At 36.4% G+C, this 24,313-nt stretch overlaps 2 protein-coding genes across 5 annotated transcripts in view; one reads left to right on the plus strand and one right to left on the minus strand.

The window, feature by feature from the left end:
• Positions 1-22,621, minus strand: part of LOC143369737 (eEF1A lysine and N-terminal methyltransferase homolog) — a 125,710-nt gene extending 103,089 nt beyond the window's left edge. For both annotated transcript variants that reach the window (XM_076814066.1, XM_076814065.1), the window contains exons 1-4: positions 22,390-22,621; positions 22,190-22,312; positions 18,668-18,884; positions 9,651-9,869 (exon numbers count right to left, since the gene is read on the minus strand). In XM_076814066.1, coding sequence (XP_076670181.1) covers positions 9,651-9,869; positions 18,668-18,884; positions 22,190-22,312; positions 22,390-22,481 — 651 coding nt within the window. In that variant the 5' untranslated portion in view covers positions 22,482-22,621. The remainder of the gene's footprint in view (positions 1-9,650; positions 9,870-18,667; positions 18,885-22,189; positions 22,313-22,389) is intronic.
• Positions 6,777-8,086, plus strand: LOC143369784 (uncharacterized). Of its 3 annotated transcripts, XM_076814162.1 has the most exons (3): positions 6,777-7,558; positions 7,637-7,707; positions 7,818-8,086. In XM_076814162.1, exon 1 carries the CDS (start codon positions 6,788-6,790, stop codon positions 7,481-7,483), a length of 696 nt encoding a protein of 231 aa, XP_076670277.1. In that variant the 5' UTR covers positions 6,777-6,787; the 3' UTR covers positions 7,484-7,558; positions 7,637-7,707; positions 7,818-8,086. The 3 variants fall into 3 exon arrangements, with proteins under 3 accessions (XP_076670277.1, XP_076670275.1, XP_076670276.1); XM_076814160.1 differs by having other exon boundaries at positions 6,777-7,707; XM_076814161.1 differs by having other exon boundaries at positions 7,637-8,086.
• Positions 22,622-24,313: the final 1,692 nt, after the last annotated feature.

Here is a 24,313-nt window from a genome sequence, read left to right on the forward strand (position 1 = left end):
TTCATTTTACATTTCCGTACATTTTATTTGAACTATTTCTATTTTTCAAACCTAAAAATGAATTTTTTTATTAAAAGATGAATATTTTGATACTGTACATTGGTGAACTTTGTTAAAATTAGAATCCACTCTTGGCCAGTGCCGTGGACGCTGTAGCAACCTTCGATAAAATATATTTTTTCAGAGTATGATCTAAAAATCTAAAATCTTAAGGTAATCACATTTCTCGATAGATTTTTCGATGATTATATCAAGTTGCGACAAAGAATCACGCACTATTTACAAATTAATTACGCGCAGCGTGCACGCTAACCGCTCGATGGAAACTACGGGAAAGTAGTGGTCTCTTCCATCGGGAGGGAAATGTAAACAATTGATTATGCAAAGCTAACATCGCGATACATGTTGTACACTAAAATGTACAAATTGGTATAAAGGAATTGTACAAGAATAGGAGAGAATGGTAACTGGTAAATGCATCTGTGGCAGTTCGGTACTGTCACCATTGCTTTGCTGTTATTTCTTTTAGCCTTTTCTTCGATTTTTCTCCTTTCTGAATTTTTCTTACTATTTTACGATTTCCTGTCTATTTTTTCCATTTCTCGTTTCCAGGGTTCGCTCGGGCCTGGTTTTCGTCAAGTAGGTACATTTGACGGTCAGATCCGCGCGAACCCAAGCGATTCGCGATCTGTGGTCGCGCAGTTACGCTTCGCGCATTTAACCGTCATTTCAGTAGAAATAGAGATCAGGTGGTGAGTACTACTTATTTGTTATGCTTTGTCTGCATGTTTTTGGTGAATTCGGGTCTGTCGGGTTAGAAGTCTGTAATTAGTAGCCCCCTATCTCCCCTTTTCTATACGCTAGCATTTGCTTGTTGCTTTGTATATAATATTTTTCCTACACATTTCATTTTTTTCGTGGTTACGATGGAAACGTTTGAGAAAACAGGTGAAAAGGCTACTCCTGTTTATCGGACGTTGTGGGAAACGAATGAGAAGTTCCGATCGTGGATTCGCGAAGTCCCTAATGATAAAAGCCTTTTCTACAGTTCTGCATGCGAGAAAACTTTTTCTTGCGGCTCGTCAAACGTTAAAAGGCATGCGGAATCAGCGAGACATAAATATTTGTTATCTAAAAAAATTCCGCGAATGACTATGCATGCTAAGGTCTCGAGAAAGAATTTTATGCCTCAATGGCTTGAGGATTTCAAGCCCTGGTTGCATAAGGTCGCCGATGATCCTTTTTCGTGTTTCTGTTCGGTTTGTAAAAAATCATTTGCTTGCGGGGTGTCGCAAATCCAACGTCAGGCGTATTCCAAGTGCCACATCAAAAACTGCGAAAAAAATGGAATGGATGTGCGGAAATCGAACGATTTCAGATCGCAATGCGAGGAATCGCCTTTGTCATTTGATGAACGAAAACAAATCGCGGAAATTCGTTTTGTTGCATTAGTTGCTGAGAAAAATATTTCGCATCAATCCGCAAAGGCGATTCTTAAATTCTTCCAAGACGTTGGGAAAGATCCTGATGTTTTGGAACATATGACGTATGGTCGAACAAAGTGTTCTAATATTATATCGAACGTTCTGTGTCCTCGGGAAACAGAGCGTCTTAGTCATGTTTTACAGAATTGTAAGTTTTCAGTATTTATTGATGAGACATCCGACTCTACCAATGAGAAATGGATGTCGTTTATTGGTCGGTACGTCGCACCCGAAACTTTGGATGTTCGAACGGAATTAGTAGAATTAATTAATCTTGACGCGCGAGAATGTACTGCCGATAAAATATTTACCTCATTTAGGAATTCCATGTGGAAAAAGCAAATTCCGTTCGAAAACATTCTTGCTTTGTCGTGTAATAATGCTTCTGTCATGACAGGTCGTCACTCGTCATTCAAGACCAAACTTGCAGAAATTCGGAGTGAAAAATTTTTCACCATGCCATGTCCTTGTCACTCCTCTGCATTGGTAGTGCATTCAGCATGCGCTACCATTCCCGAGGTCTGCGAGGAATTATTACGGGAAGTCGCAACATTCATTTATAGCAGTCCCAAAAGCTCGGCCATTTTTCGCGATTTTCAGTAATGTTTTCAATCTACTGACCGCAAAATTTTACAATTGTGTACTACGCGATGGTTATCGCGTTCCTCATCCGTAGTTACACTTTTAGAAAATTGGGACAGTGTGTTGCACTTTCTGCAAGAATTGGTCGTAAGTGAGAACACAAAGTCTGGGGAATATCTGCTTATCATCATGCAAAATCCAGAATCGAAAGCATATCTTCTGTTTTTGAAATACGTTCTATAGTATTTCAATGACTTTAGTTTATTCTTTCAGTCGCAACTAACAAGAATCCATTTGCTTCAAAATACTGCCAAAACACTTTTGTACAATATTTTACGTAATTTCTTGAAACCGCAGCTTTTGAAGCACATGGATTCAGTAAAATTAATAGATTTTTCAAGAGGCGATAATCAAATCGCATTTAATAGTATTCATTTAGGCCCGGATTGTGACGCGTTTCTTTGTCAGTTAGTTGCAGAAGGCAAACCCGATGTTGTCCAAACCGTTCGAGAAAATTGTATTAAGTTTTACATAACGGCTGCAAACGAAATTCGTAATCGATTGCCAATCGATAACGAATTTCTGAGCAAGTTGTAAGGAGTGTGCTCCTTAAACTGATTTAAACCTTCCCGCTCAATACAGTGAGTCGGTAAGTTAAGGGTCTGCAGTATCGGCAGAAAAACAAAGGCAAGCATGCGGCAGACGTACACGTGTGAATCTTGCTAATTAATAATTAAGAAATCTTTATGATAGAGTGGATTGATTATACAAGGAACAAGATTGCGAAGAACAAACACTGAATGTTGTTTCTTGTATTTTTACAGGTTTGTAACTATTGTGAATAGTTAATGTAAATAGTTTAATTAATAAAAACACTTGTATTTTTACAGTGGAACTTTTCGGTTTGTTATTATCCGCAACCCTTGAGTGTCCAATTAAATAACTGAATTGCATTTTACAAGTTATGTGTTTTTGAGCCACATTTGGCATTAGTAGATAATGACAGAGACACTTCCTTTAAAAGTGTTCTCTTTATTGCTCAGAAATTGGGCGGTTTCGACGAAGACGGTTTGCAAAAAGAATGGTCGACATTGCACCGGAATTTTGCAAATGCAGACAAGCAGATGCTTTGTACATTAGCTTTTGATGATGTTTGGAAAACGGTGTGTTGTTGACGCGAAACGATCAAGGCGCATTTAAGTATCCATGTTTGCAGGAATTATTCAATTCCATTAGAAGTCTTCCAAATTCAAACGCCGATGCTGAAAGATCGTTTCCCATGCTTTCCGACATAAAGAACAAGAAACGAAACCGACTTTGTTCGACCATCGTCAATGCCATTTGCGTAACGAAATCAGCATTAAAGGCGCACGGGGAAACATGTCAGACCATAGAGGTAGATGACAAACATCTATCTCTCATGTCATCTGAGTATTTATATGCAACTTTTGCGAAGAAGCAAAAGAGTAGTTTACATATTTACATGCCGTTGATGGCCAGAATATTATCAATTTCATCCATTTTCTATTTCTTTCGATTTTTAGACACCGCGAATATGTAAATAGTTGTTCGATTTACCTCACGCAATTCTTGTTCTATCCTTGCTATAAATTCGCTTGCTTGCTGTACATATGATTTATAGAGAGAACTTCGAAATAATTGTACAAATAAATGTATATTCTTAATTATATTCATTTTATATGTAACAATTATCTGGAAATTCTGTGGCATGTATTATAGTAAATTCCTCTGCGTGCTTTCTATCCTTTGAAATGTAAACAATTGTAGCATTAGTTCAGTCTCACATCTCGTCAATATATCCAACCCAATTGATATATTTACGTGCTGCCTTTCTTTTCTATTTTTGTAATATTTTTGTACATTTTAGTGTACAACATATATCGCGATGTTAGCTTTGCATAAAAAAGCTCTTTTCTAAATAGTCAAAACGTGATCAGGAGGTCTTAAAACGTGATTTCCGTAACAAAATTTTTTCCAAATTTCTTTCGTTACAAGAGTATTATACATATGTCAGAACGTGAAAAGTGTATCTCGAGGCAATCAAGAAGATCGCGCGCGGCGCGTGTCGCTTGCACCTCACTTTGGATCACAGCGTTTCAAGAGCGAGAGAGAAAGACACACATTCGTTTTCTCTCTCGTCTTCCCGACGTTGTCCGAAGCGCCGAGCTCACGGACACGCAGCTCCGGCGTAGTGTGCGTGCGTGGTGGGGGAAATTCTCGAGGAAACCCGTCCTCATTCTAGCCATGGACCTGAAGGACAGTGCATAGTTGCGGGGGGTTTACTCGGAAGACAGAAGGGGCATAGCCTGTGTCAGCCATCTTGTTATGATATACTAGTAGCGCACTCTATAGCCCAGTTTGAGCTTTGGTAGAACAAATAATAACCCAGCAGCACGACAATTTAAAGGAGCGTTCAAGAAATTACTGCTGCGTAATAAGGTGAAGAGTTTAAACAACGGGAATTGTACAGCACTGTACAATATTCCCATTTCGCACTACTCATCGGCAACATCAATACAAAGTATTAATTTGTCGACAGATCAAAATATGTTCCACCAGAACTTAAAAACATTTCAAACAGAATTCAATGAATTTGAACAATGTCAACAAATAATAGAATTACATAACTACTCAGCGTCGAGTGTGGAGGATACACATGTATATTCGGTGTTTACAGACAGAATTGTTGTGTATATAGGTGGCTGGGTTGTGAAGAAATTAACCAAACGCATGCAATGTTCCGAGTGCATTAATGCCTTGTACGAAAAGAACCCCCGAGAAATACATAACTTGATTATACAGAAAAATTGAGGGAGTTTAATTCATCCATCGGATGATGTCATTTTAATCTGCTGCTTATGCGAAAAAGTGATGAAATTTTATAGTATTGAAGGCGAGTTGAATAATTTTGCGTATATACAGGTCACAGTTTTACGTCGACTGAATATACATAATTTATTTCCAAACATAATAGAACACTGTAATAACCAATCACTCCTTGATAATCATAGGATACATATTATAAAATGTATTATACAATTTTATGTAAACATACGATGCCCATATATTTCTAAAAATATTCCAAATGTATTGAGTAGGAGACAATATTATAAGAACATATTACTATTTTTTGGCAATTAAATATAATGTATTTTCATTCACCCTATGTATTACAATTCGTATAAATATGTATAATTTATAAAAACAATGCTCAATTTATGAAACCTGTGTAATGCTACCTGTGTAAAGTTTCAATGTTTACCACGGTATGACACAGATGGCACCACTAGTGTATCATAACAAGATGGCTGAAACAGCTCGATTCCCCTTCCGTCTTTCGCTTACACCCCCGCGTCTATAAGTCTAGTTCATGCACTGTCCTTCAGGTCCATGATTCTAGCATCACTGTTCTGCATGGCAACGCACGCCGGCTCGCGCAGTCTCCCCACTACCGAACATTCCTCGGAGTGGAAGAACAGCCGCTCCCCACATAATCTCAACATGAGGTGCCCTCTGTGGGATACGGGAAGCAGAGTTAGGAGCGATGGGGCCGCAGTGAATGGAGGGGGAAACACCTACAAGAGTGGTGGTTATGTGTGCATGAACTGCGCCTGCGTCAGTCACGCACGCATTACCACCGCTCCTATAGGTGTTTCCCCCTCCATCACTGCGGCCCCATCGCTCCTAACTCTGACGGGAAGCGCCTACGCGCGACCTACAGGCATTTTCAACTCGAAAGTTTCGACTAAATACCAGCATACCCATTTTTCGCTTGAACGCACGACACCCTGTATGCCGTTCCTGGTTACTATCAAAAGTGTCGAAAAATTAACAATTACCCAAACATTCGAATGGACAAAAACACTCGATCCACTCAAAATCTTGTACAACGCAAGAAGTACAATATTTGTCAAATAAAGATGTATAGAATTTAGATATCTAGAACGAATGTTAAGGGAAAGTGTTGTTGGCGGTGGCAGGATTTGAATTTCGACATATCCACTTGCGAAGCAACCCCTCTTCGCTTCTATGCATTTTAGAAACTAATATTAATTATTTATAAAAAAAATACAGCTTTTGGCGTGAAATATTCGAGTATTACTTTTTAATTAAATATTATTACATTTTTTACCATGAGGATTTTGTGCATACACTTTATGGCTTCGCTAGAGTTTTGTGAAGTTATGTTTTAAGCCTCATAACGATCCGTTAGCCCTGTTACGCACTTGCGACAAGTTGCCGGCAACCAGGTCGCCGACGACCACGAGGTACACGGGGATATATGAGTTTGTACGCACTTGGTCGCGACGAACAACAAAGGTTTCTGCTCTCTTGTCGACCAAGTTGCCGGTAATTTGTCGCAAGTGCGTAATGGGGCTTAATATTTACTCTAGTTATCACAATTTATGTTTAAAGAAATATTGATTTTGGACAAAGAAAAATTATTTGTTTATAATTTTTAGCTGGAATAGTAATGATTGGATAAACAAGCTGTAAATTAAAAAATGGATGTCGTGCGAGATGACACTTCCGTAAATGATTAGGATAGTACCCCATTCGAAATTGTAAAGTCTTCGTACAGTAAGGAAGATATTGCAGATGCATTGCAAATTTGCATACAAAATATGAAGAAAGCGAATTTCATTACGGAAGATACAAGTGCTCAACCCTCAAGAAAAGCCTGTCTTTTAGGAGAAACGATGACGAAGTGCATTATCGACATGCTACTAGAATATCAGATCGAAGAAGATGACGAATTACTCTTACCTGAAGAAAGTGTATCTGAAGAAGAAGACGTGGAATCAACAACATCACTGTCAAATTTTTCTTCCTCGTCAGAGAGTTTGGACGAATATCGACCAGAAGAAAAGAAACCACGCAAAGATGAGTTTATACCAATCGAAACAAAAATTAAAATTGTTAATCTGGCAAAGAAACATCCGACTTGGAGCTTGAAAAGTCTACAAAGATGGGGTGGAAGTGCACTGACAAACAAGAAGCTCTTAAAAAAATGGGAAACAGACATACAAAAAAATGGTAGCTCTAAAGAAATATGGAAGGAAATTAATAACTGGACGTACGACCGATTTGTTGAGGCAAAAGATAAAAAACAGCCTGTAACAACGAGAATGATTCAGCAATGGGCTTCAGTTGGTGCTATGCAACATCAGGCGGAGGGAATGAACTTCGTGGCATTACATGGGTGGGTGGAGAAATTCAAAATGAAGTACCGCATTAGCAAGAGAAAGGTTACAAGGTACATTAAATCAAGGAATGCACTGGTTTTATCTGCAATTTTGAAAGAAGCCGACACATTTCAGAAACGGGTTGCGCAATTGATTCCAACTTTTAAGCCCGAATTTATAATAAATACCGACCAAACGGGGTGCGAGTAGAGGAGTGATATCCGCCGGACATTATCCATACGAGGAGAAAAGCAAACGGAAGTTTTCCTGGGAGACTTCAACAAGGTTACGCATTCATATACTGCGCAATACGCGATTACTGCAGCAGGTACGATACTTCCTAAAGTCTTTCTTTGTATGCAGGAAAAAGACGGGAAATTTGGACCGCGGGTTGCCAAAACTGTAACCAAGCTGATGTGCGAATACAAAAACGTGTACGTCACAGCATCGAAATCGGGCAAATTAACAAAAAAACACGTTGAAGATTTTTTAATACAGACAGTAAAACCATATACCGGTGATGAACATTTTCTTTTACTTTTAGATTCATGGGGAGGGCAATCAAATGTTTCTGACTTTAATAGTATTTTTACAAATAATGAAGAAAATAGTACTGTGACCTTTGAAGTAATTCCTCCACATTGTACCCGATATTGCCAACCGTGCGACGTGTATTTTTTCCGGCAAATAAAAAATTTTATAAAAAAAATTCAGAATAGTGTAGAAGTTTTACAAAATGACGAACATATGCCCAATAAACGCGAAGATGGAATCAAAATTCACTCACTTATCCACCATCAATTGTGTGCCCCTATATTTAAACCTATGATACGTTACGCTTGGTTTTCATCAAAACTAATATAAAAAAAAGAAGAATTTGTAAATGTAAATCAAGTGTGTTTCCCTAATGATACAAGAAGAGAAAAATGCGATTGTCAAAAAGTATCCTTTATCCTATCTGCACATTGCAAAAATTTTTTATGTTTCTGGTGCTTTTATGAAAAATATCACGCTTGTAATTAAATTAATATAATGTATCCATATACATATATCTAAATATTATTCATATATATATATATATACACGTAAATACGCACATATATACGCACAAGCATGCCGAGATACATAAATATATACATAAATTGATAAATATATGAATAATATTTATAATATATACATATATGCTTGCATAAATATATAATTAGATACACACATGCATACATGCATACATACATAAATATCGATATACAATAGGATAGGTAGATAGATAAATAGTTGTAAAGTTACGTAGACGTGCATGTATGTATTGTAAAGAAAAATTTCATATTAAATATATAATTTACAGTGTCTTTATAGTACAAGTTGATACAAGCCGTTATGTATCAGTTATGTTTGTACGTGTATAAAAGTTATGTATTTTTACCATGTTTATATATCAAATTTATGTTAAAAAATTACAATATTTATGAGGCAAAGCAGTATAAAATTTAATTATTTAAAATAAGGGTTGAAGGAAAGGAAAAAAGAATTAGGATGACCGGGATTCGAAACCCGTGCTGTTTCGGTGGGAAGTAAGCGCTGTACGCACTCACCCAACTCACTTTCTTGAAATGTGCTTGAAGTGAATTGCTTTTAAGGCACACATATTGATTGTTTATAAATAATACTCATTGGCATAAAATATTTAGCAGAGGGTAATCGAGGTGACCTCCAGATTCATCCCCTAAAATTGTATTAAAATCCACGGGGGTTCAGCTGGGGGCCCCCTTGTCAGTCGCGTTTGCCACCATGGCTACGCCGACTCTCCACGGTCCCTGTCTTCCGAACTCCTCTTAAATGGACGCCACCTATGGGCCTTATCGCACACCATAGGCCGTTGCCTAAATGCCGGTTACCTACTACACTTTTCCAAACTTTTTTAACGTTTGGACAATAATTTTTCGCATTTCCGAGCGCTATCATCCTTATTGCATTCGACCATTCATTTAAGGTAAAACAGAATATAATTGTATCCCGACAGTTATTTCTGAAAGTGTGCTCTCATTCTTTATTTTTAAAGTAAAAGACCTAATAAAACAATACGTTAAAATTGGCATAGGAAAAACTCAAAACATGTGACAGAAATAAATATGTTCGGCAGTGATCGTTATATCTCTGATATTCTAAGAAATTTTTATATTAAATTATAATTCACAACACATCAGTATACGCACTATTAAATGAAAACTAACAGGTGAATTAATAGAATTCACTAATTTATATGAAAAAATTTCGAAGTTGATGCCCTTTTTTAGGCTACACAACTCCTTAACACTTTAATAGAAATAAACGAAAATAACTAATTCAAATTAAATTATGGACATAATGTACTACTTACAGTTTGTGATAAACTCGTAAATTTCGTAGCAACCACTGCGAAAACTGGGATGAAACTTCCTTCTTCGATTCGTGTTTTTGCTTCAGCCTCGTGACAACGTATTATACGAAACATAAACCCAGCATTTGGAAAATAAGATAAGAGTTCCCTTAGAATGTGTTCTTGCAGTAAAGAGATACAAATGTATCTACCACCACTGCGCAAAACTCTTGTAATTTCCTGAAATACCAAACGTTTTCGATTTTTAAACTTCGTTATTAAAATGAATATGGATTGCGGTATAATATGTTTGCAATAAAAAATGATGATTTATAAATATTGTTCATATAAAACATAATTTTCAAGAAACTTGACTTTGACAATTTGGTATGAGCATTTGATTAATTGACGACATAACAGATTTCGCCACAGACTCGTACACCCCGGGGGCGCCAGGGTAGTGTGGGATTTTTACCCACAAAAACCGCACGGCCACTATGAAAGGGTATAGCCGGTTAAGATGGTCAAATGTGCCCTTGAACCGAATTCGACTCACGATGAATAATTCGAAAGCTTATTAAAAAAGAAACATTTGTGGCAATTTTCAACTTCGTATCTAGGGTAGTAAAGGGCAAAAATAGGAAATCAGGTTTTTGCCGAATTTCTCCTATACTAGGGGATGAACAATTTTCAAAAAAAATCAGAGGCATTTCTGTTATCGGGGCACATATTAGAGAATTGTTTCAGATTTTTAAATTGAAAAACCAAGCTGAGAAAAATAAAAAAAACCCAAAAATGCTGAAAAATGCTGATTGTGTATCGAAGCAGTCTTGGCATTATAATTATATTTTTACTGTAAGTACGTATCATTGTTACTATTGTCCTGAATTTTTTCAGATTTTTCAATTTGGTGCGCCGCAGTTAAAAAAATTAAAAACCGATTTTTTCGTCGTTTTTTCCGTGTCAGAGTAACTTATACGTCGAATTGCTTCATGAAATAAGTGTTTTATGCGATCTTCAATGTTTATACGTACAGCAAAACATCATAGGAATTAAAGAAACTGAAAAAACCGAATCATTTGAAACTGTTATGCGCCTTACATTGTAAAGTATCTACCGTATTTTTCAACGGCGTCGGTGGCGCAGCGGTAGAGTGTCGAGCTGCTATACCGCTGCAAACTTTTTAAACGTAGGTTCGAGCCTCGAACTTCCAAGTTCCCCTTAGGCTAAGTTTTTTTTTTCGTTAATTACATATATTTCCTAACTTTACGACACAACGATCAATATTTATTTTCAAATGTTTTAAGAATATTTGAAAAACATATTAACCTGAAGTATACGTAAATATGAGTATGGAGTTTCCGGAAATGACAGAGAAAGATCTCAAAATTCTGTTTACTGGCTCCTATCAATTGTCTCAAGCAATCTCATGTTTAGCAGAATTGATGGATGAAGAGAATAATATTAATCTTCGTTGTGTTAAAGAGAGAAAGAATATTATTAAATTCGAAGTAAGATCACGACATATTATAACAGCAAAACCTACAGATGTTATATTGATTATGCACCAAACTCAATAGGCTATTCCGGAATAAAACACTATTGTTGTGAATGTGCAAATGGTAACCGCACCGTCGCACAGTGGGAAGGATCGACGTTTAGGTAGGCACTCAGTTCATTTCTTACATATTTCATCATTTAATGATTATAATCTAAGATTACAGGTAATATATTGTATAATAAATTCAATAATCATTTTTTTCTCGTCGCTCTTTTTAATAGTGGGACTTCAAGAGTCCATTCATGTTGATTTCCATATATATACATCCATATATATGGATCGGGGCTTATTAATAAATTATTTAGAACATCTTGATTTGTCATTTTTCGGCTGCTCTTTTTGCGTATAATTCGCAGTAGTTTTTAAAATCATTATTTCGGGCGTTCTGGGCTTCCTCAGTTAAATATTCTAAAAGAAATTTTAGATTTCCATTTTTAGAAAATGATCAGCTTTTACACGTCGGGATAGTTTTAGTTAGTCTTTTTCTTGCATTGAAAAATGTAAACACTTATATTCTATTGTCAAATTAAGATTTTATTATATTTGAACATTACTCAATTAATGTAATTTAAAGTTAAAAATATTCAGTTTGCACAATTATTATTGCAAATAAAAAATTGGAGCAGAATAGTATATTTCTCCTCACTTGCACCTGCGTTTGTGCAAAAAAATAACAATTTTTCGAAGGGTCGGATGCGGTCGGATATGAATAATTACATTTTGTGAAATTACATCTATCCAGAATTATGAAGTATGCTTGAATTTACGGACAAATACGAACAATTCTTTTAATTTAGAAAAATACGAAAATGGTAACAAAAAATCTTAATTTGACAATAGAATATAACTGTTTATATTTTTCATTACAAGAAAAAGACTAACTAAAACTATTCCAGTGTATAAAAGCAGATCATTTTCTAAAAATGGAAATCTAAAATTTCTTTTAGAATATTTAACCGAGGGAGCCCAGAACGCCCGAAATAATGATTTTAAAAACTACTGCGAATTATACGCAAAAAGAGCAGCCGAAAAATGACAAATCAAGATGTACTAAATAATTTATTAATAAGCCCCGATCCATATATATGGAAATTAACATGAAGGGACTCTTGAAGTCCCATTATTAAAAAGAGCGACGAGAAAAAAATGATTATTTTATTTATTACATAATATATTACCTGTAATCTTAGATTATAATCATTAAATGATGAAATATGTAAGAAACGAACTGAGTGCCTACCTAAACATCGATCCGTCCCACTGTGCGTCGGGTGCTATTCACACATAGCTGCAATAATTTATTACTTATCGCATGCTCGGTTCCTTCTAAAAATTGTAACACCTGCAAAAATTCTTAGTAAAATATTCACCAGTGAACAAGTGACTCCAGTAATTAATGAAGACAGTGATGACGTTTGAATACATCAGACACGATTTTTGTTGCCATCCATCCATAATTGTGAAAGGTAAGAGATTTGAAAACCAATTTCACATATTAATATAATGTAGGAAATGTTAAACAATGCCGTAATTGACAGGATAAACGGCGGCATAACAAGCAGTCTAAACTCATATTTACGTATATTTCATGTTAATATGTTTTTCAAATATTCTTAAAACATTTGAAAATAAATATTGATCGTTGTGTCCTAAAGTTAGGAAATATATGTAATTAACGAAAAAAAAAAACTTAGCCTAAGGAACTTAAAAAATTTGCAGCGGTTAGCAGCTCGACACTCTACCGCTGCGCCACCGACGCCGTTGAAAAATGCGGTAGATACTTTACAATGTAAGGCGCATAACAGTTTCAAATGATTCGGTTGTTTCAGTTTCTTTAATTCCTATGATGTTTTGCTGTACGCATAAACATTGAAGATCGCATAAAACACTTATTTCATGAAGCAATTCGACGTATAAGTTACTCTAACACGGAAAAAACGACGAAAAAATCGGTTTTTAATTTTTTTAACTGCGGCGCACCAAATTGAAAAATCTGAAAAAAATTCAGGACAATAGTAACAATGATACGTACTTACAGTAAAAATATAATTATAATGCCAAGACTGCTTCGATACACAATCGGCATTTTTCAGCATTTTTTGGGGTTTTTTATTTTTCTCAGCTTGGTTTTTCAATTTAAAAATCTGAAACAATTCTCTAATATGTGCCCCGATAACAGAAATGCCTCTGATTTTTTTCAAAATTTTTCATCCCCTAGTATAGGAGAAATTCGGCAAAAACCTGATTTCCTATTTTTGCCCTTTACTACCCTAGATACGAAGTTGAAAATTGCCACAAATGTTTCTTTTTTAATAAGCTTTCGAATTATTCATCGTGAGTCGAATTCGGTTCAAGGGCACATTTGACCATCTTAACCGGCTATACCCTTTCTCCCAATATTGTATTAGGATACAAAAATCATTTTGCAGCCATTCATTTTCATTATTGTATTTCAGAAATTTGCTTCCTGTTTATCTAGCTTTTATCCATTTTTTAATTTGAAAGCATTTATCAGAATCATTTTCATTTCATTTTCTTCGTGTATTTTCTCATATAAAAACATGTAATCACTCATATATTTGACAGAATTTCTTAATATTAAGAATAAATCTTTGTGTACGGAAGCTTCCATTTCCACTAAATAAATAATATCTAAATAGCCAGGAACGAAATATTGAATATAGAAAATAATTCATGTAATACACTGTTAAGCGTTTTCGTACTTACCAATTGGAAGTAAAATGAAATGTTATATAGATGAAAAACAAAACGCTGTTACTTACATTTAAACTTAACTGAATAAAGAATAGATATATATATTTAATATACGAAACACAAACTAAACAAAAGAACACTTAAAACGAACAAAAACTTAGCAGTAACTTTTGAACAAGTAATATCGAGCTGTGAATATTTCACTATGAAAGTCCGAGTGGTTCTGCTTCAACTGACTGCAGCCAGAGAACCGCAGGCTCAGTCGAAGACTTATCTACACCATAGCATAAACATGCGAAGTGTGTATAATCTAAACAATTCCATAGAAAAATTCCTTAGCTCCTCACTCCAGTTCCGGCCGATGCACAGTGTCGCAGTACGTGTTGAAAAAGCAAAAATTTGAGTTTTTAAATTTTGTATTTCATTTCATGGAATTGGCAGTCCTGCGACATAAGAACATCATAACTTAGTACCATAAATAAAGGATTTAAGCTCAGTAATTACATTCAAAGTCGAATAACCAAACGCAAGCTGCCACAAACTGCACATAGGAAATATTTACCCACTGCATTTTTTTGTATTTATAAGTTTTTTTCTTTCTTTCTTTTTTTGAACATAAGGAAAATATATCCTTCTTTTGTTTTATTAATTAAAAATTCTTGCATTGAAAGATATGGATACGTACCAGTGGCTCAAATTATTACTTTTTATTTTATCGCATCTTCTAACTTCTGGAGAGAATTAAAAAAAAAACGAAACACATCGGTTCTTTCATTTTTTTACTACAATTAGTTCTTTTTATGCCCTTTAATTTGGTGTAAATTTTATCTGCTCCCGAGTGCCCCCACATAAGAAGAAGTAAAACGAAAAATTAGACAAACCTGTACTAGAATATTTATTTTTAAAAGACACTGAGCTTTGAATTCCTTCAGATTCAACTGATACTGATGAAGATGGAAAATAAGAATAAATAATTTAAAATTTATTATCAATACAAATTATTTAAAAAATTATTTTTTTTTATAATTGTTTCATGTTTGTTATTAATTTGTCTTTAAATGTATTTAAAAAATATATATTTTATTTGTTTTACAAAAGTATGCGCGATATGATTAACTAATAAAAATTATATTCAAAAATATATTTTAATGAATTATTTTATATTAAAAATTATTTTTTTTTGTGTACAAATATGATTAACATATCAATTACATGTAAATAACTGTATCTTAATGGAAAATTGATTTTTCTTCTTATATACTCGTTGCACTGTGCGATGAATGCAAAGGCGTATACGTAAAGCGCATGTCGACCGATAACGTAGCCCCTGCGCGACGTAACACTGGTGACTTCACGCAGTAATAATTTGAAGAATGGACTGAAGGGGGAAATGATTCTTGCATGGTTATGTAGAGGAAAAGGTGTGCTGAAAGTATTCCAATTGGTTAAAATATGCGACTCGGTGGGACTTGAAAGATATTTCTTGTCAATTGTACAGAACTTTGACAATTTTCTATATTTCATTGAGTATTATTTTTTTAATACATTATGAACAGTAATTTTTAGTTGCTGGTGTTGATTCTTGACGCAAAAGAAATGCTCTTCATTTTAGAAAAAAAAGCGAGGAAGAAATAGTAAACAGAAAAGTGCTATCTTTAAAATGTCCAGCTTTAAGTGTTCGTCCCAATTACAATTTTTATTGAATTTTATGAAACTGAATAAAAATTAAAACTTAATTTTGTCGATTTATAGATACCATGACTATGAAAAACTTAAATATTTTATTCTCTACAAACCCTTGAATAATCAAACGAAACAAGCTAGCTTGGCAGGGGGAGGGAGAGGGAGAGGGGGAGAGAGAGGGAGAGGGAGAGGGAGAGGGAGAGGGGGAGAGAGAGGGAGAGGGAGAGGGAGAGGGAGAGGGAGGGAGAGAGAGAGAGAGAGAGAGAGAGAGAGATCTGCTTGATCTTATGCGCACTTTGGTCCGTATTTCACGGAATACAAAAATTCTTGTAACTTCACTTTACCCATTCTCCGTGACAAACCGCTTCAATTTTTGTTGCAAATACCATACGTCATGTCAGTTACGCACCACTTTGGTCCTATACATTCGAATTCGAACACCTAATTATCTCGCCTGAAATCTGCAACTCCCATGAAATGAATAACGAGATTCAACAAGGTGCAATTCGGAGGATTAGCAAAGTGGCTACGAAAGTCCATTTCATATATATTGGCCGGTGAGTTTCATCAGGGGTATTCCCCTCACCACACCGCTTGCCTGCCTCGGTGCTCCTTTCTCTACGTTCTCACCCTCTCTCGCGCTACGCCTGCTCGTCGCGCGGTGGGGATTCGGTGCCCGTGAGGTACGCACACATGCAGCGAATCATCCCCACCACTTTAACTACATAGACGGGACACTATTCCGAGGGGTCGTTTCGCGCTTTTTTCTTGCGAAGGCGAGAGCGAGATGGAATGAAAGCGAGTCTAAACACGCTCATGCCCAGCGCACACGCAAAGTACGGAGTATCAGGTGTATGAAAAACGAAGCGAGACAATGCTCGCTTGCTTTCAGTCCCTCTGAAATGCTCTCGTTCCATCTCGCTCTCGCCTTCGCAGAACAGGAGCGAGTCAAATGGGTGGGGATAGCGCCAAGCTTCTAACGTGTAGGCCAAACCGAGTTCTTAGCGTAGAAATACATACATCAGAATAGGTGTGCGTGAGGTCCGAAAAAATTCAGGAGTTTTATTCGTCAGAACATTGATTCTTTCTCGATAGCTTCAACTCCTATTGGTCTACGCACAGCTTCATAACGCACACAACTATTACGCTAAGAATAAACAACAGCCACATTCAGGCTTCGTTCAGGCGGAATCGAGCAGCGTTCCCGTTACTCCACCATACCCTTCGGAGGCCCAGCAACTTCAACTGCCAATCCATGATCGTCAGGTGGTGGTGGCTGTTTTCTCTTCGCGCGCTGCTCGTGAAACCGAACTCACCGGCCAATATATATGAAATGGACTTTAGGTGGCTGGTGGGGGTACGACCATGTATTATGATTTTCAGAAAATGTCAAGACAACATGTGTACACAATATCTGGCACAATCTTACTACACATTACGTGACCCAGAGCAGGTACATAGAAACGAAGACTGTAAAAACACACAAACAATTGAGGGTTAACCGACTTATTTGTCTACCAATAATGGATATATTATTGTTCTAAGGCTCTGCTTTGGCTGGCTTTGTTTCATCAGGAAACTAAATCTTAGTGTATCGTCAAATTGAGTGACAAATTGTTGAACAATTTCGAAATACTTTGACTCTACGGCTACATGCCTATTTAATGTGCATAAAAAATTGGATATTGTGGACTTCTAGTGATCATAACTTCCAAACAAATGCATGAAATGCATTCGAACGCCATTTTGTAAATGTGTTTAGAATTATACTTAAACTTACGTGTTAAATAAAGCTTAATATGTTAAATATGAGGAACAATTGTTATGTTTCGTTCTGCTCTTTCACACGATAGTTCCTCAGTAAAATAATTGCAGAACAAGGATGCGTGGGTAAAATGCTACTATCTGCACACATATCTTGAAAAATTTTAATGACAGAATAGGCTAATCAATCACGACCCGTTACACAAACCCGATATACAATAGTGGCAATAATTAATGGAAGGATATGCTAAAGTAACATTTAAATGTAGCGCCCAATGAAGCTAGTGTGCCCCATTAATTCTATTTCCTGTATGTAGATATTTCCCATATTAATTTCACTTGCAGTTACTCGTTTCAAATAATACAGCTACATGCATATCTAATACATCACAACAAAAATTCACAAATTATGAAAAAAGTGATGAAATCGACTTTTTCTAAATTACCCCCTCTCCCTATAAACACGACTCATGTATGAAGAAAGCTAATTCTCTTACTGCTAAAAACCGTCCTTCCCGAAAACCTTCCACTCTAAAAACCTTTTTCCAGAAATCATACATATACTACTCCCCTGCCCTAACCCCTAAAAAAATTATTCTCAATACAAAAATTCCTCATAACAAAAATTCACAAACTATGAAAAAGTTCATGTACAAAAGTTATGAAATCCCGACGTAAATTCACGAAAAAAATTAAGAAAGATTACATGCAAAGATTCTGAAATCAACTTTGCTAATTCCAATTGTATTCTCGTTCTCCACACGAACACTGGTTCCTCTGTTACTTTTTATACTTGACATTCCTTTATTGGACATTCTATTGTAACGAGTTAATTCAATTGGATTTCGCTGTTCAGTGCTTCTCGCACAGAACAGAGACCAGACCAAGGTATACGTTATATGGAATACGTGAAAATTGATAATCAAAACTTAAAAAATATAGAAGTGTAATACATTACTTGTGACGAATGAAGAGACACAATCGAAATGTATGCAAATTTTTGTCGCTATCAGGCCACAAATCAATTCAGTGCTCAGATTTTCAGCTTCGGTTCTATGAAATTAGCGGGCTGTTGTATAAGAAAAAAAAATATGAAATCGACTTAAAACAAAATGTTTCACATTCTCCGCATTTGACTCATTTTTTGTGAAAATAGTCACATTCATCTGGATTAGCTAGGAATAATGAGCTGGGGCACATTTCGTGACCCCAGAGTTTACCTTCGAAAGTTTTTAGGCGAGCAGCAAACACAGAAACACTTTCTGCTTTATATAAATTTATATATATTATGATGTAACACTTTGCATGAACTTGCCTTAAAATATTTATTCACTGTAGATATTGTTTCTTCTTTAGTATCTGGCATAAGAGCATCCAAAGTACCTTTATCCAAAATAACACTAAAAGTACCATCAGAATATGTCATTCGTGTAGCATCCATTTGTTCATAAACCAAGTCTGGTCTCACAGAGGCATTAATATCACACATTTGTTTAATGACAATGTGTGATATATCAATGTTAATAATGCTTCTGTAATTAGAAATAGAAGCACCTGAATTTGTTGCACCTGAGTTGTGGTATAATTAACATTTAAAAGTAAAAGAAACATACTGAAAGTGTTTAAATTAAACGTTACTATTATTTATATCAGGGTTGACTAACTGGTGGCTCGCGAGCCACCGGGTGCACCTCCGCCTTGCTGCCACGCTGAAAGGCCCCCTCCATACCTCCCAGGCTCTGACGATCGCAGTCAAAAAGAGAAGAAAAGAAGGAGGAATCGACTGCGATCGTCAGAGTCTGGTCGGTATGGAGGGGGGCCGTTCAGCGCGGCATCAAGGCGGAGGTGCCCTCGGTGGCTCGCGACCCACCAGTTAGTCAACCCTGCTATAGATATTGATTACAGAAAAAAGTAAATATACACTTACGGGGATAAACAAAAAAATATGTATAAGAATATCTCTATTAGTAATCTATGTATTTGTAACTTATTGTTAGATACTATTTCTTCTATAACTTGCAGCGACATCTAGTATAGCCGTCTTGGCCCAAAAGGGGCGCGCTCTTCCTCAGGCTTTCGCCTATACGAGCATTTGGCTTGCAAGGTGGTGTGAGCAAAATTTAACAGTCGTCACGGTCCGCTGCCAAGGGAAATTCGGCGTAGATGTTCTGTCGAAATGGTGCTTGGAAAAACCCTGTCCTCATCCGCTAGGAATCACTGGGCAAGTTGGATCTACCCCGAAGGGCGGCGGCTCGTTTAGTCAGCGTTACGCGTAACGCTGTCCAGTGGGGACCACGAGGAGGTAGAGCCGCCAGCGCAAGCTCGATCCCGGCAGGATGGCTTTCGCCGATAACGCCCCACCCACCACAGTGCCTGGGCACTGCCTAACTTGCAGCGACAAAGTTTTTCCTTAATATACAAGGAAGATTTTCACCAATTTTCAGCGGCCGTGTATAATGCGCTACTTAGCAGTTTATCACTCGCGCTGACTGATGGTGGCACGCGAGATTTATATATATCGTCATATCTTCTACAATTCTTTATTAATCAGTGCGAAAATTGGTGAAAATCTTCCTTGTATATTAAGGAAACACTTTGTTGCTGCAAGTTATATGTACCTCAAAATTTCCTCGATACTTTTTAACGGCGAACATTGAAAAGCTTGGGTTATGTCCAGTATTACTTTTTAATTAAATATTATTACATTTTTTAACATAAGGGTTTTGTGCGTTCATTTTACGGCTTCGCTAGATTTTTCTGAAGTTATGTTTTAAGTTTCATAACGATCCGTTAATATTTACTCAAGTTATCGTAATTTATGTTTCAAGAAATAATGATTTTGGAAAATAAAAAATTCATTGTCTATAATTTTTAGCTCGAATAGTAATGATTGGATAAACAAACTGTAAATAGAAAAAATGTGTGTCGTGCCGAGCTTTACAACATTTTAAAAAATTCAGGGTAATTATTTAGAAGTTTTCCATCCTCACCGATTTCAATGATTTTTGGATATGTTATCAAGATCAAGATTCTGAACAACTTTTTCCTATACATGTTACCGCCGCGCGACCTTCGTTTTCAAGATATTTGCGAAAAACTTCTGTTGATTTAATCCGACGCAACGCATTCCACTTTCCAACTTGTCCCGAGTATTAGTATTGGTTGGGGCTAGATTAAGCATGATAGCGAACTGATGTGAGTTTAGAGATTTGAACCAGAAACTTGCGGATGCCCGTCAACACCACGACTCATATCGGTCCGCTACCATGCTTTACGCGCCCGCGAGCAGGCGCGCGCCCTCCACGCATATCTAGCCCCAACCAATACTAATACCCGGGACAAGTTGAAAAGTGGAATGCGTTGTGTCGGTATAAGTCAAAAGAAGTTTTTCGCGAATATCTCGGAAACGAAGGTCGAGCGGCGGTAACATGTATAGGAAAAAGTTGTTCAGAATCGTGTCCCCGACAACATATCCAAAAATCATTGAAATCGGTGAGGATGGAAAAATTCTAAATAATTACCGACCGATCATTTCACAATAAATTGTATATTTACAGAAATCGCGTTGCTACTAGGCACCATAAACTTTTTGTCGTTTTCGAGAAGAACACGAGAAGCTGATTTCAAGTCGATTAGATTTGTGGTTAGCTGTTGAAATTGTAGAGGATGCAATTTTTTCACCCCCTCAGGTATTTTTTGTTTTCTGAAAATGTTATATTGTCATCATAACTATGTACGCCTATAAAGTTTCAAGTTTATTGAATTGGTGGAGGTAGGTTCAAATTGAGTTAAAAGATTTAAATCAGACAAACAAACGGACAGAGGAGTGAAGCTAAATAAAATCGTTTAAAAATACAGAATATATATACACATAAAAATATCCATAAATCATGGCATAATTAAAGATAGGTATTTAATTTAACTGAAACCTAATTTAAAAAAATATATATTATTGTTAAACCCATATTTGAATTATACTTTCAACAAAAATAATTACAGTTTCTGTTACCTTAATCTCTGATACTTATTTTGGAATAAACTTTACTTTAACTATGCTCGTATAGGGTAGATGTCCCATTTACTGTCAGTTTCCCTATTATTGCCACTTTATTTAATTCACTTAAAAAAAACATAACGCATAAAGAATAGACGTATAAAGAATGTACTATAATAATAAGAAGTCCCAATTTTATGACAAATTCTTTTTTACACTATTCTTTATACGTTGCGTGTTTATTAAGTAAAATAAATGAAGTGGCAGTAATAGCGACGCTGGGAGTAATTGCGACATTTACCCTAATATACCATTTAAAGCAGTGAAATTTGCTCCATGAATTTATGGTAATGGTTTTGTTTTCCTTATTTTCTTTAGTTTCTTTTCAGCCGTCACATTAAAGATGGAAAAAAAGCAAGTTCAAGCGATTTTATTATACGAGTTCCAAATTAGGCTTAAAGCAATGGACACTGTTCGTAATATCAACCAAATGTTTGGCCACAGGACTATCAACAAACGTGCAGCTCAACAATGATTCCAAAAATTTTCTAATGGCGAGAAGGATCTTGAAACTATGGAGGTCCTTCTGCCATTAACGACAACCAATTGAGCGTCACTACTGAATCGGATCCACATAAAACAACTCAGAGTTTCAGAAGAACTAAATGTTAACCATTAATTATTGTTCAACATTTGCACCAAATTGGAAAATCAAAAAAGGTAAAAACAGCAATTATTTTCGTATCAAACTAATATAATTACTGAATCCAAAAATCATAATAAACTGAATAATGCAACTGTAAACTTACAGATACAAATTGATATTGAATAAAAATTTCTTACCTGTAACCACTATCATATAAACACATACTAACAGTGGAATTACCACAGCCAACAATTAAAATATTATCCTTCACTTTCATGTATTTCAAAAGTATGCTGCATAGTTCTGAGTACTCTCCATACCTAAATAAGAATATAGACAATGTATACTTATAACAAATTGAATTTATTAACAATTTATAAATGTAAACAGTACATACCATTCGAAATTCTTTGTACCACGTTTTTTGAAAAACGTATTCCAATACTCAACTTGAGTGAATTCTTCGTGTGTTTTTGGTAACAAATTCATGATGTGAGCCTTCGATCAAATGAAAATGCGTCGTAAAATTGAAAATCCTTCAATTTCATAAAAACAAAATGTCACAACACATAGCCGCAACCTAAGCATGTGTATGAACACCCACCCAATCGCGTCGTACTAAACAACGTGGTGTCGCACGTTGCCCATTGTCAGCGTGCCGGGAGAAAATGGTCGTGTAGAGAGCTCATGGAGCCGGGGATGGGCGGATATCCCGTACGCCTCATGATAATTAGCGGTGGGGGAATGTCACGCATGCGTGCGATGGCGCCGCGACGTCAACCAATCAACGCCAAGGTGGGAAATGGAACGGCGCCATGGTTGGCCTTTTTGCGTCGCTAACATTCTACAGTATTTCATGAACATGGTTTAGGGCACTGCCAAGTCACACGTTCCCGTCTAGAACACTTCTATTTCGTGAAGGAAACTAGTGATCCTCTAGGGAGTGATCGGCGCAATGTGTATCGTCGCTGATTGGTTTCCGCGATTTTGGAGCAAAAGCGGAAGTAGACAGAGAAAGAAACTGTAAAAAAGAAAGGGACAGAAATACTGATAGAAAGAGACAGAAATACTGATAGAAAGAGAGGGAAAAATTCTGATAGAAAGAGATAGATATGTTTATTTCCGGTTTTGGTCCAAGATGGCTGCGGTTATACCGATCACTCCCTAGAGGATCACTAAAGGAAACACCACTGCAACGACATCTGCATTATCATAATTATATAAATCTTCGCGGTCTGCTTTATTCCATGCTGTAGCGTAAATGATACCAAGAATAAATGTAAAATAATTTTTATTGCAATGAACTTAAAAAAAAATCGTAATAATTTTATGCTTCACGCTAATTGGCGACCTTGTTTGAAATGAAAATGAAAACAATGAATCGCAAACGATAATCTTGTAATGGAAACAAGCCTGGGGACTCATTGTTAGTGGAAATCTGTAGGGCAAAAAAATACGCATTTATTTCAAAATCTACTATCCGTTATTTCATGTTAACAACGGGAAAGTAAACATAATTGAAGCAATGTAAATTAAATTTTGTGACAGGATCATGTGAACGTGTCTCATATTAGATGTCGCCGCAGTGATGTTTCCCTCACGAAATAGAAGAGTTCTAGACGGGAACCTGTGGCTTGGCAGTGCCCTAAACCATATTCATGAAATACTGTAGAATGTTAGCGACGAAAAAAGGCCCACTATGGTAAGCTATCCTATGATGTAAGCAGTGATGCCAGAACGGTGGGTTTTGTCCCACGGCCGCTACCACCACTCCACGACCAAGCGTTACCCTCTCCTAGCGTCCGTACCGCACCACACAAGTATACCCGTCCCTCCATCCGTGTGCCGTACGCGCTGCCTGGCCACCGCTCTCCGGCGAGAATTCGTTTTCCCGACATCGAAGCGCTTGGCGCGCAAGCGAAAAATCAAGACTTCAAATCCCGGTGCGGATATTACTTTTTTTTTTTAATTATTCACTAATTTCTCTTTCTATATTCTCAGCAGACTAAAGGCTTAAAAACTATTAATTTACTAAGCATTTTCGAAGCTTGATTTGCTGCTAAAGTGCGATCCTCTTTTGGCTTGTAACTGCTCATTGTGACGTGAATTTTAAGGAGTCCATCCTAGAACGGCGCTTATTTTGTAAGTAGCATTTCAAGGAATTATTTCTGTTTATGTATACAAAAGGCAGAAGACCAACATCGTACATTAGCCTGCTGCGAAAATTCTTTGTAAATTAACAGTTTTCAAGTTTTTATTCTACTGAGAATATAGAAAGAGAAGTTAGAAAATAATTAATGAAGAAAGTAGAATCTTCGCAT

This window comes from Andrena cerasifolii, chromosome 6 (assembly GCF_050908995.1).
Source record: "Andrena cerasifolii isolate SP2316 chromosome 6, iyAndCera1_principal, whole genome shotgun sequence".
NCBI classification, from domain to species: domain Eukaryota; kingdom Metazoa; phylum Arthropoda; class Insecta; order Hymenoptera; family Andrenidae; genus Andrena; species Andrena cerasifolii.

Bases quoted from the DNA above. Each gene is read 5' to 3' on its own strand.
- LOC143369784 (XM_076814160.1), top strand. From the start codon at position 6,788: ATGACGAAGTGCATTATCGACATGCTACTAGAATATCAGATCGAAGAA.